Source organism: Saccopteryx bilineata, chromosome 1, assembly GCF_036850765.1.
Source record: "Saccopteryx bilineata isolate mSacBil1 chromosome 1, mSacBil1_pri_phased_curated, whole genome shotgun sequence".
Taxonomy (NCBI): domain Eukaryota; kingdom Metazoa; phylum Chordata; class Mammalia; order Chiroptera; family Emballonuridae; genus Saccopteryx; species Saccopteryx bilineata.
Genome location: NC_089490.1, coordinates 201,095,296 through 201,109,648, shown reverse-complemented (window position 1 = coordinate 201,109,648; position 14,353 = coordinate 201,095,296). Strand labels below are relative to the sequence as shown.

The window sequence follows — 14,353 nt, the reverse complement described above, 5'->3', positions numbered from 1 at the left end:
CAGAGAAGACAAGTTATTCATGTTCCTTGCCCGTGCAGCGCCTTGCTGATACAATACTGTTAATACAAAGAAATAGATGGAAGAAGGGAAAGAAGAAGCCAGAATTATAGTTTTATAAACACTTATTTAGTCTCTGGGTAAAAGAAAAATACTACTAATTTAAAAGAAAGAGAGGTGGTTTATAGGGGAAAACAAATAAATTTAACAACAATGGCCCAAAACCAAAAAAATTGTCTGAGATTCCAGTTTATTAAATTGGCAACAAACATGAATAATTTTTTAAGAAAATAAAACAAATAGCTAATATATGAAAAATAGAATAGGAATGCATGTTAAAAGAAGACACCCTTTTCATCCTATTTAAAAGGGCCAGGATTTAAGACAGGTATTCAAATATATTTGTTTCTTTATTTTATTGGAGGAGATATTTTGGTTTTGATTATTAATTGGGATTCATTTTTGGAAAGCAGCTTGGTAGTAAGTTATAAGGATCATTAAAAGTTAAAATATTTTTTTAAATTTCTGTGATTTTCTAAACATGGCAGGCAGAAGCTGTGTCTGTTTTATTCACCACTGGGTCCTCTGAAGCTTTTAAAGTATCTGACACATAATTAGTTACTTTGCAATAAATCTTATCAGATGAACGAATGATGATAATAAAAGCATAGATTTTCAGATATAATCTAAAAAAATCCTGATAGTCAACATTAAAGGAACAATTGAAAAATTCTGGCCAATTCAGATGGCAAAATGTTCAGTCAGTTCATTAAACAATAATACAATATCATGTAGTCTTTTAATATCTATACAGGTACTTCATTATTTCAAATACACTTACAGTAAAATATATAATAAAATATTAGCTGTGGGTCAAGGTTATTTGTGGTTTTAGAATCGCCCTCTGTAGGATTCCCTTAATTCTCCACTCACTTTGGAGGATAAAATTATAGTTCAAGTTGTTTTGTACTTACAAAATATTTCATATGTTAAAAGCAATAAACCTAGACTGAATATCATATCATTCTACTTAATACTTCTCTAACATGATACGTATATGTTACCATATATATTACATATACATTAAAGATACCTATTTCTTTTATTCTCTCTATTGTGGATGAAGGTCAATGTCAGTTTTATTTGAATGTTAATGCAGTCTTTGACTATTATCTACATCAATATATTTTTAGTCTGAGGTAAATTGGACACTTGCCCTGGCCGGTTGGCTCAGTGGTAGAGCATCGTCCTGGTGTGAAGTCCCAGGTTCGATTCCCGGCCAGGGCACACAGGAGAAGCGCCCATCTGCTTCTTCACTCCTCCCCCTCTCCTTCCTCTCTGTCTCTCTCTTCCCCTCCCTCAGCGAGGCTTCATTGGAGCAAAGATGGCCCGGGCGCTGGGGATGGCTCCTTGGCCTCTGCCCCAGGCGCTGGAATGGCTCTGGTTTCCTCAGAGCGACCCCCCAGAGGGGCAGAGCATTGCCTCCTGGTGGGCAGAGCGTCGCCCCCTGGTGGGCGTGCCGGGTGGATCCCGGTCAGGCACATGCGGGAGTCTGTCTGTCTCTCCCCGTTTCCAGCTTCAGAAAAATAAAAAAAAAATAAAAAATTGGACACTTATACCTCATAAAGATTAAAATATGACCAACTATTCATGTATCATATATTTCAACAAAAGGCTAGATTGTCACAAACAGTTGTTGGACTGAGCAGTTTCTTCAAATTATAGGAGGTAATTACTGGTTTGTGGCAAATGCCGTAGTGTCCAGAGCCCTGGGCTCACATTAGTGTAAGCAATTTCCATTCCAGTGGGTTTGCTCACATACTCATATGTACTATATTATGAAGGATTGTAACCCTAACCCTTTATTTTGTTTCTCCCATAAGTGTGATGTTAAAAAATATGATTTTTAGTTTCCATCATGTACTTTCAGATTTATTTATTGTACATACACTGGTGTTTCCACATAAACTATAGAAATTGAACAGTGGCCAAAAAAAAAAAATCAGTTAAAAAATGTGTGTGTGTGTGTGTGTGTGTGTGTGTGACAGAGACAGGGCAATGGAAGGAGAACACTGAGTACCAGACAATAAAGGCCAGAAAGTTTTCCTGAAATACTAGCAAGGATGACTGTCTAGGGAAAAGGTAGCTATTTCCTCTGCCCGACGTGGCCTCAGGCAGTTGCCCGCTTCTCTGCAGAAACTGACAGCAGCCAGGTCAGCAGTATCCCCAGGACACGAGTGCAGACTGACCAGTTGCCCTTGGGTATTTAATGGCCCATCCTACTCTCTAAAAATCCCCAGGGCTGTGCATTGGCATTTCCCAGCCATACTGTCCTGCACAGTTTAAAACTCAAGATTACAAAAGTTAAAATAGGTAAAAAAGAAAAAAAAAAGAAAAAAAAAGCACAATTGAAATAAAACAGACATAGGCATTTTGAAGCATATTAAAAATATTGACTTTATACATACATATATGTAAAAAAAAGATTACAGATGAAATGATCAACAGCGGTTTTCTGGTAGACTGATCAGTACCAGGATTATCTCCTGTGTTCTAAAACGGAGTTCAGCAAATGACAAGGCCAACCTGGACCCACTTCCTGTTTTGTAAATAAAGTTTTATTGGAACACAACAGTACATACCCAATAATTTCTATAGTATCATAGCTGCTGCCACATTCCAAGGGCACAGTGAAGGAGGAGTGTGACAGACTGGCCCTCCAAACCTAAAACACTGCTTGTTACAGAAAAATTTTGCCAGCCCCTGCTCTAAACTCGCAGACTGACGTGTGGCTTCCTCAGCATAGGTCACCAGGGCAGCCAACACTGACCAGTGCAAGTGCTCACAAGCCCAAATAACTCAACACACATGGGACACAACAGCTCAGAGTAAGACAAACTGGACCACACAGGCGACTTATAATTAGGGGAGAATTTTAACAGGTGGAACAAGAATCTAAAATATGTGTTAAAGCTAGATGATTCATGGATAGATAGTATCAATACAAAACAAGAATGAAAATTTATTTAAAAGTGAAATAGAAATGTTAAGTATGAAAATATGAGTTGATATAAAGAGAATAAAAGGTTAATGAGTGGCAGATTGGCTAGACCTGAAAACTGAATGAGTGAATTGGAATGTCAGATTGCAGAATTTCCCAAAGGACAGCAGGAAAAAACTAAATCAACCCGGCTTATGGATGAGTACCAGATAAGAAGCTTTCCTGAAGGAGAAAAAAAATTGGAGAGAGGAAAATATTTAAAGAAATAATGGAGATAGGGTTCCTATTTTGGTACAATGCCAGGCTATTATTACCACTAAAATCGACTGAAATTAGTTAATTTAAAAATATTTACTTAAAAGATCAAAGAGCTGACAGGATATGATAGGAATTATCACATGAAGTCTAGAAGATGAGAAGCCACTCATCAGAGTGTTTGCCTCTGGGGGTCCTGTAAGGGGGGTGAAGAGGGACGAGGACAGCAGAGTGAAGTGGGGGAGAGAGAGGGGGTTAGCTGAAACTCTCCACCTGGGGAATGGGGGGAAACATTTCAGACATTTAACGAAATCATGACAGCAAGCATGTTCTGATCAGGATAACAAATTGTTATAAAAGCCATCTGTTTTCATGTATTTCCTAAAGTTCACATGAGCTATATTCTCTAGTTTCTTTCATGCCTGGACATAAAATTATAGTTTTCCCTGCAGGATATGAAAATGGCCGAATAATTTCTCTCTTAGAAGCATTAGATCTCATGGTTAGTGAAAGCTTTCACTAAGTAATCCTTTTCTTAAAATAATTAAGTTTTTGATGGAAGAGGAAACATAAGCTACACCTTGTTTATGCGTGCATATGATTTCTATACATCTTTATTTTACCTTTTTGGGAGCTTCCTTACTTATATATTTTTTATTTATTAAACGGAACATCCTTACTTTTTATCATGCACTATATTAACACATTTTTTGAAACCCAAGGGATAAAAATAAAGTAAAACCTTGTTCCTTGTCTTTCATTAAAACTATTCCCTATATCAGTAGTGCTCAACCTTTTTACACTTGAAAATAGGAAAATTATTTCGGGGACCAATAAGGCAGAAATTGCCTTGAGTGTAAATGAACTTGACTAAGATTGTTGAGTCTGTTGTCTTCTTACAACATCAGGGCAGTTAACTCTTACAGACCGGCCTGACATTTCTGGCAGACTGGTCTGCAGACAGGCAGTTGAAAAACACTTGCTCTATATCAGGGGTAGTCGACCTTTTAATACCTACAGCCCATTTTTGTATCTCTGTTAGTAATAAAATTTCTAACCGCCCACCGGTTCCACAGTAATGGTGATTTATAAAATAGAGAAGATTTATAAAGCAGAGTTACAGCAAGTTAAAGCATATAATAATAATAATTACTTACCAAGTACTTTATATGTTGGATTTTTGCTGTTTGGCAGAATAAATCTTTATAAAACAACTTACTATAGTTAAATCTCTCTTTTTATTTATACTTTGGTTGCTGGGCCCAAATTCACTCATTCAGTTTTCAGTTTTAGCTAATCTGCCCACCATGAAAGCTGGAATGCCCACTAGTGGGCGGTAGGGACCAGGTTGACTACCACTGCTCTGTATCATACTTTAAATTATGTACCTAGCATACATAAATTGTAATTTTATGTTTAGGTGTTATCTATAAATGAATGTGGTACTTTAAAGTGGTTACCATGAAAAGATTCCATTTCTTAAAATAACTACCATTATCTAAATAATTTTTGATAATCCTCTTTCAGAATTGTTCAAGTTATTTTACGTACTGAATATATACATAGTTTTGCCATATCTTGTCATTTTAATGAATATATATCACATTAAATGTAGATCACACAGCATGGACACTCTCCCTTTTTCACAAAATGAATGACTTTTACCTCTTCCCCCAAATTAAATCCACTCATAAATAATGCAAATATATATAACAGTATTGATACTAAATATGAAAGTTTCCTGCAGGCTTTGCAAGCAAAGTACTTGATCTTTGACAACAAGTACCTAAATGTTTATTTTCTACTCTTGAATGACTGACATGGAGCACTAGCAAACAACCACAAACCAAAGAAAACCCCCTAATATTCTCTTATAATCACACTTCCCAGCCATGGTTTGCAAAAAGTTTTGGTTCTGCCTGAGCCTACAAACCTTTGTTGGCCAAATTTACTCCCAAAATAATAGATTTAAGATGGTAACATTTTCACAGAACAAGTTTTGAAAAAAGGCTTAAAGATATCTGTCTCTCTTAAAAGATCAGCTTCCAACGCTTTAAAAAGTTTTCAAGTCGTAAAAATACAGAAATAGTGAAATTTAAATTTCTAGTATATGTCCAATTCACTCATTATGCACACTGTATGTGCCATTATGTGCACATAGCAGAGGGATTTGGAGAAGCAAGCGTTCTACCCCAAACAAAGAAACTGGTGAGCGTCCGGGTTTCCCCAGATTCTTTGGGTTCCTGGTTGTCTGCTTCAGAGGACTTCAATTTGCTGACTGCTCTCTTGCTCTTATCTATGGTTTTTTGTTTTTTTTTTTGTTTTTTTCCATAAATAAAGGCACTAGGAGATTCCTAAAGATCTTATTTATTTATTTATTGGCCAGTCTCCCCAGGCAAGAGGGAGGAATTACCTTGTAATCTAATTCTACTCTCTTCATTTGATTTCAAGCAAGAAACCAGACGCCCCAAGATTTAAAATGGACGGAACAGCAGAGGGCAGTATTTACTCACGGCTGAATCTTGTTAGGGTTCAGAAAAAAATTTAAATTTGGAGGGTTTCACTGGGGCAGAAATGTATGACATATGCTCTATACTGTATTTGCATTGCTTGGTTTAAATTCTTATTTTCAAACTGGTTTCCCTTAAAAGGAAAGGAATACTGATCTGATTTCTATTCTTTTTTTTCTTTCTGTCTTTCATAGAAGCGAGGCATGTTAACACAAAAATTAGCTACAGTAAATAGCAGGGGAGTTAATCCTAATACTGTACGTGGCACGTGAGCATTTTTTAAATTTAAAGTTCATTCTATTTATTTATATTTTTTCATATCTACCCTTTTCAGAGATATTTTTAAAAAGAAAAAACTTCGTCATTATTCTTTTGGCTACAGAATGTCAAGGGGGAAATACTCCAACAAAGATCAAAATTCCAAACTTTGCAACAGGAAAAGAGCTCGGTCCTTCCCAAGGGCTACCATTGTTATTGTTGAAACTGGAAGGTTCGGCTACCGGCACCTGGGATCCATTTGGGAGGGGAAACAAAACAAACAACGAGTTCCCCTAGCTTTGCCTATAGGAAGTCCAAAGTGCTGTGGGTACCGAGGCGTCGGAGCTTGAGCCACCTGGGAGGCGGGGACTGGAGGTGGGTGCAGGCTTTGGGCCGGGCCAGCCGGGAGTGCAGGGCGCTCGGTCGTAGACCGAGGAGACCTGGGGCGGAGTCGGCGTGGACTTGGTCGGACCCATTGACCGAGAAGGGGCAGGAAACGGTTAAAGCCAATCTGCGTTGCGCATTCCCAGACAGGCTTTGCCTAATCCTTCCTCCGCGCTCTAACAGACCCTCGCCTCCCGCCTTCCTTTTCTTTCTTTCGACCCCTTTACCCCTGACTTATTACTAGCATAACAACCGAACGGTCTCCCCGCAGACTCCGCCACTCGTTATTTATCTGCAAACCTGACCTAACCCCTATCAATTCTGTGGCATCATTTTGCTGTTATTGCTCTGACGCCGGCCAAGATTTGACCAAAAAGGAAAAAAAAAAGCGCCCCCTTTTCTGCGCCTCCGACTCGCGGAGCTCCCAGCCCCCGACCGCCCACTGTCCCCCCGAGGCCGCCGGAGTGATTAGCGTCGCGAGCAGCCAGTCGGAGGGCGAGGCGGCCAGGCGCGCGGGAGGGGGAGCGCGGGGACCAATGGGCCGGGCGGGGCGGGCCGGGGGCGGGGCCGAGGGTGACAAGCTGGGAGCAAGCGGAGCCCGCGCGGATCAATGAGTGGCGAGCAAAGTTTCGGAGTCCGGTTGGCCCAGCGCTCCGCCCGCCCCTCTGTTTGTGTTTCGGGGGCGCGCCGGGCGTGTGTGCGCGCGCCCGCGCGCGCGACGGGGAAGGGGCGGGGAGAGCGCGGGCCCGCGGGCGCGGAGAGGGGCTCCCGAGCTCCGGCGGCGCGGCCGCACAACCTCTGGCGGGGCGGGCGAACGGCGGAGCGTTGACAGGCGCCGTCCTGAGCTGCCGTGGGCGCCGCCACTGCCCGGCGCCTGCTTCCCCGCCTCCCCTGCCGACGGTGCAGGAGGAAGGGAACCGAAAGCCCCCAAACCTGAAGCCTTGTGGATTACAAAGTGAAACTGACCCGGGACCAGAAAAGCCACGATCACCGGGGCAGGGGCCAGGAGCGCTCGAGTGGGCTTGGTTGGACGGGGCCGCTGGAGAACGGTCCCCCCGGCATGCTCAGGGGAGGGGACGCGGGGACCGCGCACCGCTGCTGCCCGACCCCTCCGAGGCCGAGAGGAACGGGGGACCTGCTGTCGCTGTGGATGTACAAATAACGGGTCGGCGGGCGCCCCGGCCGGAGTAAGAGAAGAACATGCGGAGGAGCGCTGGACATCGCCTGCACCCGCAGCAGGGGCGACGGCGGCGGCTGCCGGAGGAGGGGGACGCGGCGCAGCGCTCGCGGGCACCGGAGCCCTAGCGCCCGCGCCAGGAGCGCCGTTCGCGAGCCGCCCGCCCGCCCGCCCGCGCGCTGCCGCCGTCTGGGCCTCGCGGCAGCTCGTGCCGCCCCGCGGAGGGGCGTCACAGCCTGTCCCCCCGGGCTCCAGCCTTTGGGGAAGGAATCCGCGCACCTCCCGGCTCCGCAACGCTCCTCCCCGCGCGCGGGTGTCCCCGGCCCTCCGTGCCGCCCGCGTCCGTCCTACCCTGCTCAGTTTCTTGGCCGCGGGTAAGTTCTCAAATTTGGGAAGAGTGTTTGCAGCGATTGCTCATCCACCTTAACCGTGGGCCACCTTTCCCAGCTCGCAGCCCCCCAGGCGAAAACGCTGAGACTTTCCGGATTCAAAACCACCGTGAAGAGGGGGCATACTGGAAGTTTGAGAAAACTTTCCTGGAACTCGTCGGCGGCCCGGAGCGCCTCGCGGAATGCCCGGCCGCCTCTCGTCCCCGCTTCTCTCTGGCACCACGCATCTAAATGGCTACCTGGACGGCGCCTTTCGCTGAGCCGATTTGCTTCTGCTGGGCTGAAAGTTCTTGGCAATAGCCGAGCTCTTGGAAATAGCCAACCACTGCCTTTGTCGGGGCCGTTTGATCCCGGTCATTGCATTCTTTTTGCCTCATCCTTTCCGTTGACCACACCGTTCCAGGGAGCCGGGACCATGGACTTGGCTGCAGGCCGGGCTCCTGGCCGCGCGTGGCTCCGGCTGCCCACACTCTCGGTGCCCCAGCTCCTGAGAGTCTTCGGGCTGCTGTCCCTGCTCCCGGGGCCAGCCCGGGTCGGCGGGGCCGAGCAGCGCCAGGTATTCCAAGTGCTGGAGGAGCAGCCCCCCGGCACGCTGGTGGGCACCATCCGGACGCGCCCCGGCTTCACCTACCGGCTCAGCGAAAGCCACGCCTTGTTCGCCATCAACAGCAGCACCGGGACCCTGTACACCACGGCCACTATCGACCGCGAGAGCCTGCCCAGCGACGTGATCAACCTGGTGGTCCTTTCCAGCTCGCCCACCTACCCCACCGAAGTGCGAGTGCTGGTGTGGGACCTGAATGACAACGCCCCCGTCTTCCCGGACCCCTCCATCGTAGTCACTTTCAAGGAGGACAGTAGCAGCGGGCGCCAAGTCATCTTGGATACGGCCACCGACGCGGACATCGGCTCCAATGGAGTGGACCACCGCTCCTACCGCATCATCCGGGGCAACGAGGAGGGTCGCTTCCGCCTGGACATCACCCTGAACCCTAGCGGCGAGGGCGCCTTCCTGCATCTGGTGTCCAAGGGCGGGCTGGACCGCGAGGTCACGCCGCAGTACCAGTTGCTGGTGGAAGTGGAGGACAAGGGCGAGCCCAAGCGGCGGGGCTACCTTCAGGTCAATGTGACTGTGCAGGACATTAATGACAACCCCCCGGTGTTTGGCAGTTCCCACTACCAGGCGGGGGTGCCTGAGGACGCGGCGGTGGGCTCCAGCGTCCTCCAGGTGGCGGCGGCGGACGCAGACGAGGGCACCAACGCGGACATCCGCTATCGGCTGCAGGACGAGAGGACCCCCTTCCAGATGGACCCCGAAACGGGGCTTATCACGGTGCGGGAGCCCTTGGACTTTGAGGCCCGGCGCCAGTACTCGCTCACCGTGCAGGCTTTGGACCGAGGCGTGCCTTCCCTCACCGGACGCGCCGAGGCGCTGATTCAGCTCCTGGACGTCAATGACAATGACCCGGTGGTGAAATTCCGCTACTTCCCTGCCACTTCGCGCTACGCCTCGGTAGATGAGAACGCTCAGGTGGGCACTGTGGTGGCCTTGCTCACCGTGACGGACGCAGACTCCCCCGCCGCCAACGGGAACATCTCGGTGCAGATTCTCGCGGGCAATGAGCAGCGCCACTTTGAGGTGCAGAGCAGCAAAGTGCCCAACTTGAGCCTCATCAAAGTGGCCAGCGCCCTGGACCGTGAGCGCATCCCTTCCTACAACCTAACCGTTTCTGTCTCGGATAACTACGGGATGCCCCCTGCCGCTGCGGTCCGGGCGCGCTCCTCTGTGGCAAGCCTGGTGATTTTCGTCAATGACATCAATGACCACCCTCCTGTCTTTGCACAGCAAGTGTACAGAGTGAACCTGAGCGAGGAGGCGCCCCCGGGAAGCTATGTGAGTGGAGTGTCTGCCACGGATGGCGACTCGGGTCTCAATGCTAATCTGCGTTACAGTATCGTTTCTGGCAACGGACTAGGTTGGTTCCGTATCAGTGAGCACAGCGGCCTGGTGACCACTGGGGCGGCTGGGGGCTTGGACCGTGAACTTGCTTCCCAAATTGTACTGAATATCAGTGCTCGGGACCAGGGCGTCCACCCCAAGGTCTCCTACGCCCAGCTCATAGTAACTCTCCTGGATGTGAACGATGAAAAGCCTGTGTTTAGCCAGCCAGAAGGGTATGAGGTGTCGGTGGTTGAAAACACCTCAACGGGGACAGAACTGGTGGTGCTGGGGGCAACTGATGGGGACCTGGATGACAATGGGACAGTGCGTTTTTCCCTACAAGAGGCTGAAACTGACCAGAAGTCTTTCCGTCTGGATCCCGTGTCTGGGAGGTTGAGTACTATCTCCTCCTTGGACAGAGAGGAGCAAGCTTTCTACTCCTTGCTGGTTCTGGCTACGGATCTGGGCTCCCCTCCCCAGTCCTCAGTGGCTCGCGTTAACGTGAGTGTCCTGGATATAAATGACAACAGTCCTGTGTTCTACCCAGTTCAATACTTTGCTCACATTCAGGAGAATGAGCCTGCAGGAAGCTACGTCACCACGGTTTCTGCTACTGACCCCGACTTGGGTCTCAATGGAACTGTCAGATACAGCATTTCAGCTGGGGACAGGTCTCGGTTTCAGGTGAATGATCAGAGTGGCATTATTTCTACAAGAATGGCCCTAGACAGAGAAGAAAAAACAGCTTACCAGCTGCAAATCGTGGCTACTGATGGTGGCAATTTACAGTCTCCCAACCAGGCAATCGTAACCATCACTGTATTGGATACACAAGACAACCCACCTGTGTTCGGCCAGGCTGCCTACAGCTTCGTGGTCTTTGAGAATGTGGCCCTGGGATATCATGTGGGGAGTGTGTCTGCATCCACCATGGATCTCAATTCCAACATCAGTTATCTCATTACAACTGGGGACCAGAAAGGTATGTTTGCTATCAACCAGGTCACTGGGCAGCTAACCACGGCGAGTGTGATTGACAGAGAAGAGCAATCCTTTTATCAGCTGAAAGTAGTGGCCAGTGGGGGCACAGTGACCGGAGATACTGTGGTTAACATAACAGTTAAGGATTTGAATGACAACTCTCCCCATTTTCTTCAGGCAGTAGAGAGCGTGAATGTGGTGGAGAATTGGCAGGCAGGTCACAGCATTTTCCAGGCCAAAGCTATGGACCCTGATGAAGGTGTCAATGGCATGGTACTCTATAGCCTGAAGCAGAACCCCAAGAACCTGTTTACTATCAATGAAAAGACTGGCCATCTGAGTCTGATGGGGCCCCTGGATGTCCATGCTGGTTCCTACCAGGTAGAGATCCTGGCATCTGATATGGGGGTTCCGCAGCGCTCCACTAGTGTCATCCTAACCGTTTATGTCCATGATGTAAATGACAACCCACCGGTATTTGACCAGCTGTCTTATGAGGTCACTCTCTCTGAGTCAGAACCTGTGAATTCTCGATTCTTTCAAGTGCAAGCTTTTGATAAGGACTCAGGAGTGAATGGTGAAATTGCGTACAGCATTGCGGAAGGAAACGCCGGGGACGCTTTTGGCATATTCCCAGATGGCCAATTGTATATAAAAAGTGAACTGGACCGTGAACTTCAAGACAGATATGTTTTACTGGTTGTTGCTTCTGACAGAGCAGTGGAACCCCTTAGTGCTACTGTGAATGTTACTGTAATTTTAGAAGATGTAAATGATAACCGACCTCTTTTTAACAGTACCAATTACTCATTTTATTTTGAAGAGGAGCAAAAAGCTGGGTCATTTGTGGGCAAAGTAAGTGCTGTAGATAAAGACTTTGGGCCCAATGGGGAAGTAAGATACTCTCTTGAAATGGTGCAGCCGGACTTTGAGTTGCATGCTCTTAGTGGGGAAATTACTAATACTCATCAGTTTGACAGGGAGTCTCTTATGAGGCGCAGAGGGACTGCAGTGTTTAGCTTTACAGTCATTGCAACAGACCAGGGACTCCCCCAGCCTCTCAAGGACCATGCCACAGTACATGTTTACATGAAGGATATTAACGATAATGCTCCCAAATTTGTAAAAGACTTTTACCAAGCTACAATATCAGAGTCAGCTGTCAACCTGACACAGGTTTTAAGGGTCTCTGCCTCAGATGTTGATGAAGGTAGTAACGGACTTATTCATTATTCTGTCATAAAAGGAAATGAAGAAAGACAGTTTGCTATCGATAGTGCCTCTGGTCAGGTGACACTAATTGGCAGATTAGATTACGAAGCAACACCTGCCTATTCCCTTGTGATTCAAGCCATGGATTCAGGGGCCGTCTCCCTCAATTCGACCTGTACCTTAAATATTGATGTTTTAGATGAAAATGACAATACCCCTTCTTTCCCTAAGTCCACACTCTTTGTCGATGTTTTGGAAAACATGAGAATTGGTGAACTTGTGTCTTCTGTTACCGCCACTGATTCAGATTCTGGTGACAATGCTGATTTACACTACAGTATCACGGGCACGAACAACCATGGGACTTTCAGCATTAGCCCAAATACAGGGAGCATTTTTCTTGCCAAAAAATTGGACTTTGAAACACAGTCTTTATACAAATTAAACATAACAGCAAAAGACCAAGGACGGCCTCCTCGTTCATCCACAATGTCAGTGGTTATACACGTGAGGGACTTCAATGACAACCCTCCTAGCTTCCCTCCTGGGGATATTTTCAAGTCTATTGTGGAGAACGTTCCCATTGGAACATCTGTCATTTCAGTGACTGCACATGACCCTGACGCAGACATTAACGGGCAGCTAACCTACACGATCATCCAACAGATGCCAAGGGGCAACCACTTTGGCATCGATGAAGTCAAAGGCATTATCTATACCAATGCGGAAATAGATCGGGAATTTGCTAATCTCTTTGAGTTGACGGTAAAAGCCAACGACCACGCTGTGCCTGTAGAAACAAGACGGTGTGCATTGAAGAACGTGACCATTTTGGTGACAGACCTCAATGACAATGTTCCGGTGTTTATATCTCAAAATGCCCTTGCCGCAGACCCTTCAGCTGTGATTGGTTCTGTTCTGACAACGGTCATGGCTGCTGACCCGGATGAAGGTGCCAACGGAGAGGTGGAGTATGAGATCATCAATGGGGACACGGACACCTTCGTGGTGGACCGTTTCAGTGGGGACCTGCGAGTGGCATCAGCCCTGGTGCCCTCACAGCTGATCTATAATCTCATAGTTTCAGCAACGGACCTCGGCCCCGAAAGGAGGAAGTCCACCACTGAATTGACCGTCATTCTCCAGGGCCTCGATGGACCTGTTTTCACTCAACCCAAATATATCACAATTTTGAAGGAAGGGGAACCCATCGGCACCAATGTAATATCCATAGAGGCCGCTAGTCCCAGAGGGTCAGAAGCCCCCGTGGAGTACTATATAGTTTCAGTTCGTTGTGAAGAAAAAACCGTGGGGCGTCTCTTTACCATCGGACGGCAGACCGGCATGATCCAGACGGCGGCCATTCTGGACCGGGAGCAAGGAGCTTGCCTATACTTGGTGGAGGTTTATGCCATAGAGAAGTCGGCTGCTTTCCCCAGAACCCAGAGAGCAGAGGTAATGATCTTGTCGTCCTTGTGACTTCCTGTGTTGCTATGCTTTTCAGAAAGATCGTTCTCTTTGTGTGATTTCCTCTAACTATTTCCCTTTATTGTTGATGATCGGTTTTATTGACAGGAGTATGTATGCAAATGTTCTGGCACAGAAACTAACAAGAACTGCACACAATTTAGCCTTAATCCTGGTTAAAATTAAGCAGTGGGCAGTTTTGGCTTTCTATTTGACCTCATAGCTGTTGTATGTATATATAAGGCTAGGGGGAAATGTTTAGCCATTTCAGAAGGGCCTCCCCACCCCCTGCCAAAATACCCCCCCTCCCCCCAGCTGAATCCCAGCACTAAACTCACAGCTCATTGACAGTTTCCATCCGGACAGTGTTAACTTTCACATCCTCAGCAGTCTGGCCGGTTTCTTCATAGACAGTGACTAATTGTAATGTGCGTCTCCAAGTGTAGGGAGATTCCTGATTTCATCTGCCTTTGCATGTTAGGCACTGCCTCCTGATTTCGGGTAATCCTTGCTCTTCCCTCTCAAACTAAAAGCACGTAATGTGCTGTGAACCAGTGGAGTTTAGGAGCTGTTGCTTGAGACAAGGCTGTGCGTTCAATGCCATGGTGTAGGGATGCGTTGTTCTGTGGGCTGCCCGGAGAGGAGTTAGTGTTTCATAGCATCGGCCAAGAGAATTCCAAACGAGGCCTTCCCTGGGGTATCGTTCAGGTCACTACCTCCGTGTATCATTGATTTGTGTTTTAATTGAACTACTTCCAATGTTGTCTTGACATCAACCAG

General features: G+C 47.2%; 1 protein-coding gene across 1 annotated transcript in view; it reads left to right on the top strand.

The window, feature by feature from the left end:
- The first annotated feature begins 7,991 nt into the window (after nt 1–7,991).
- FAT4 (FAT atypical cadherin 4) overlaps nt 7,992–14,353 on the top strand; it is a 170,229-nt gene continuing 163,867 nt past the window's right edge. Inside the window, exon 1 of the mRNA XM_066233479.1 lies at nt 7,992–13,561. Within this exon, the coding sequence (XP_066089576.1) occupies nt 8,387–13,561 (5,175 nt within the window). The 5' untranslated portion in view covers nt 7,992–8,386. The remainder of the gene's footprint in view (nt 13,562–14,353) is intronic.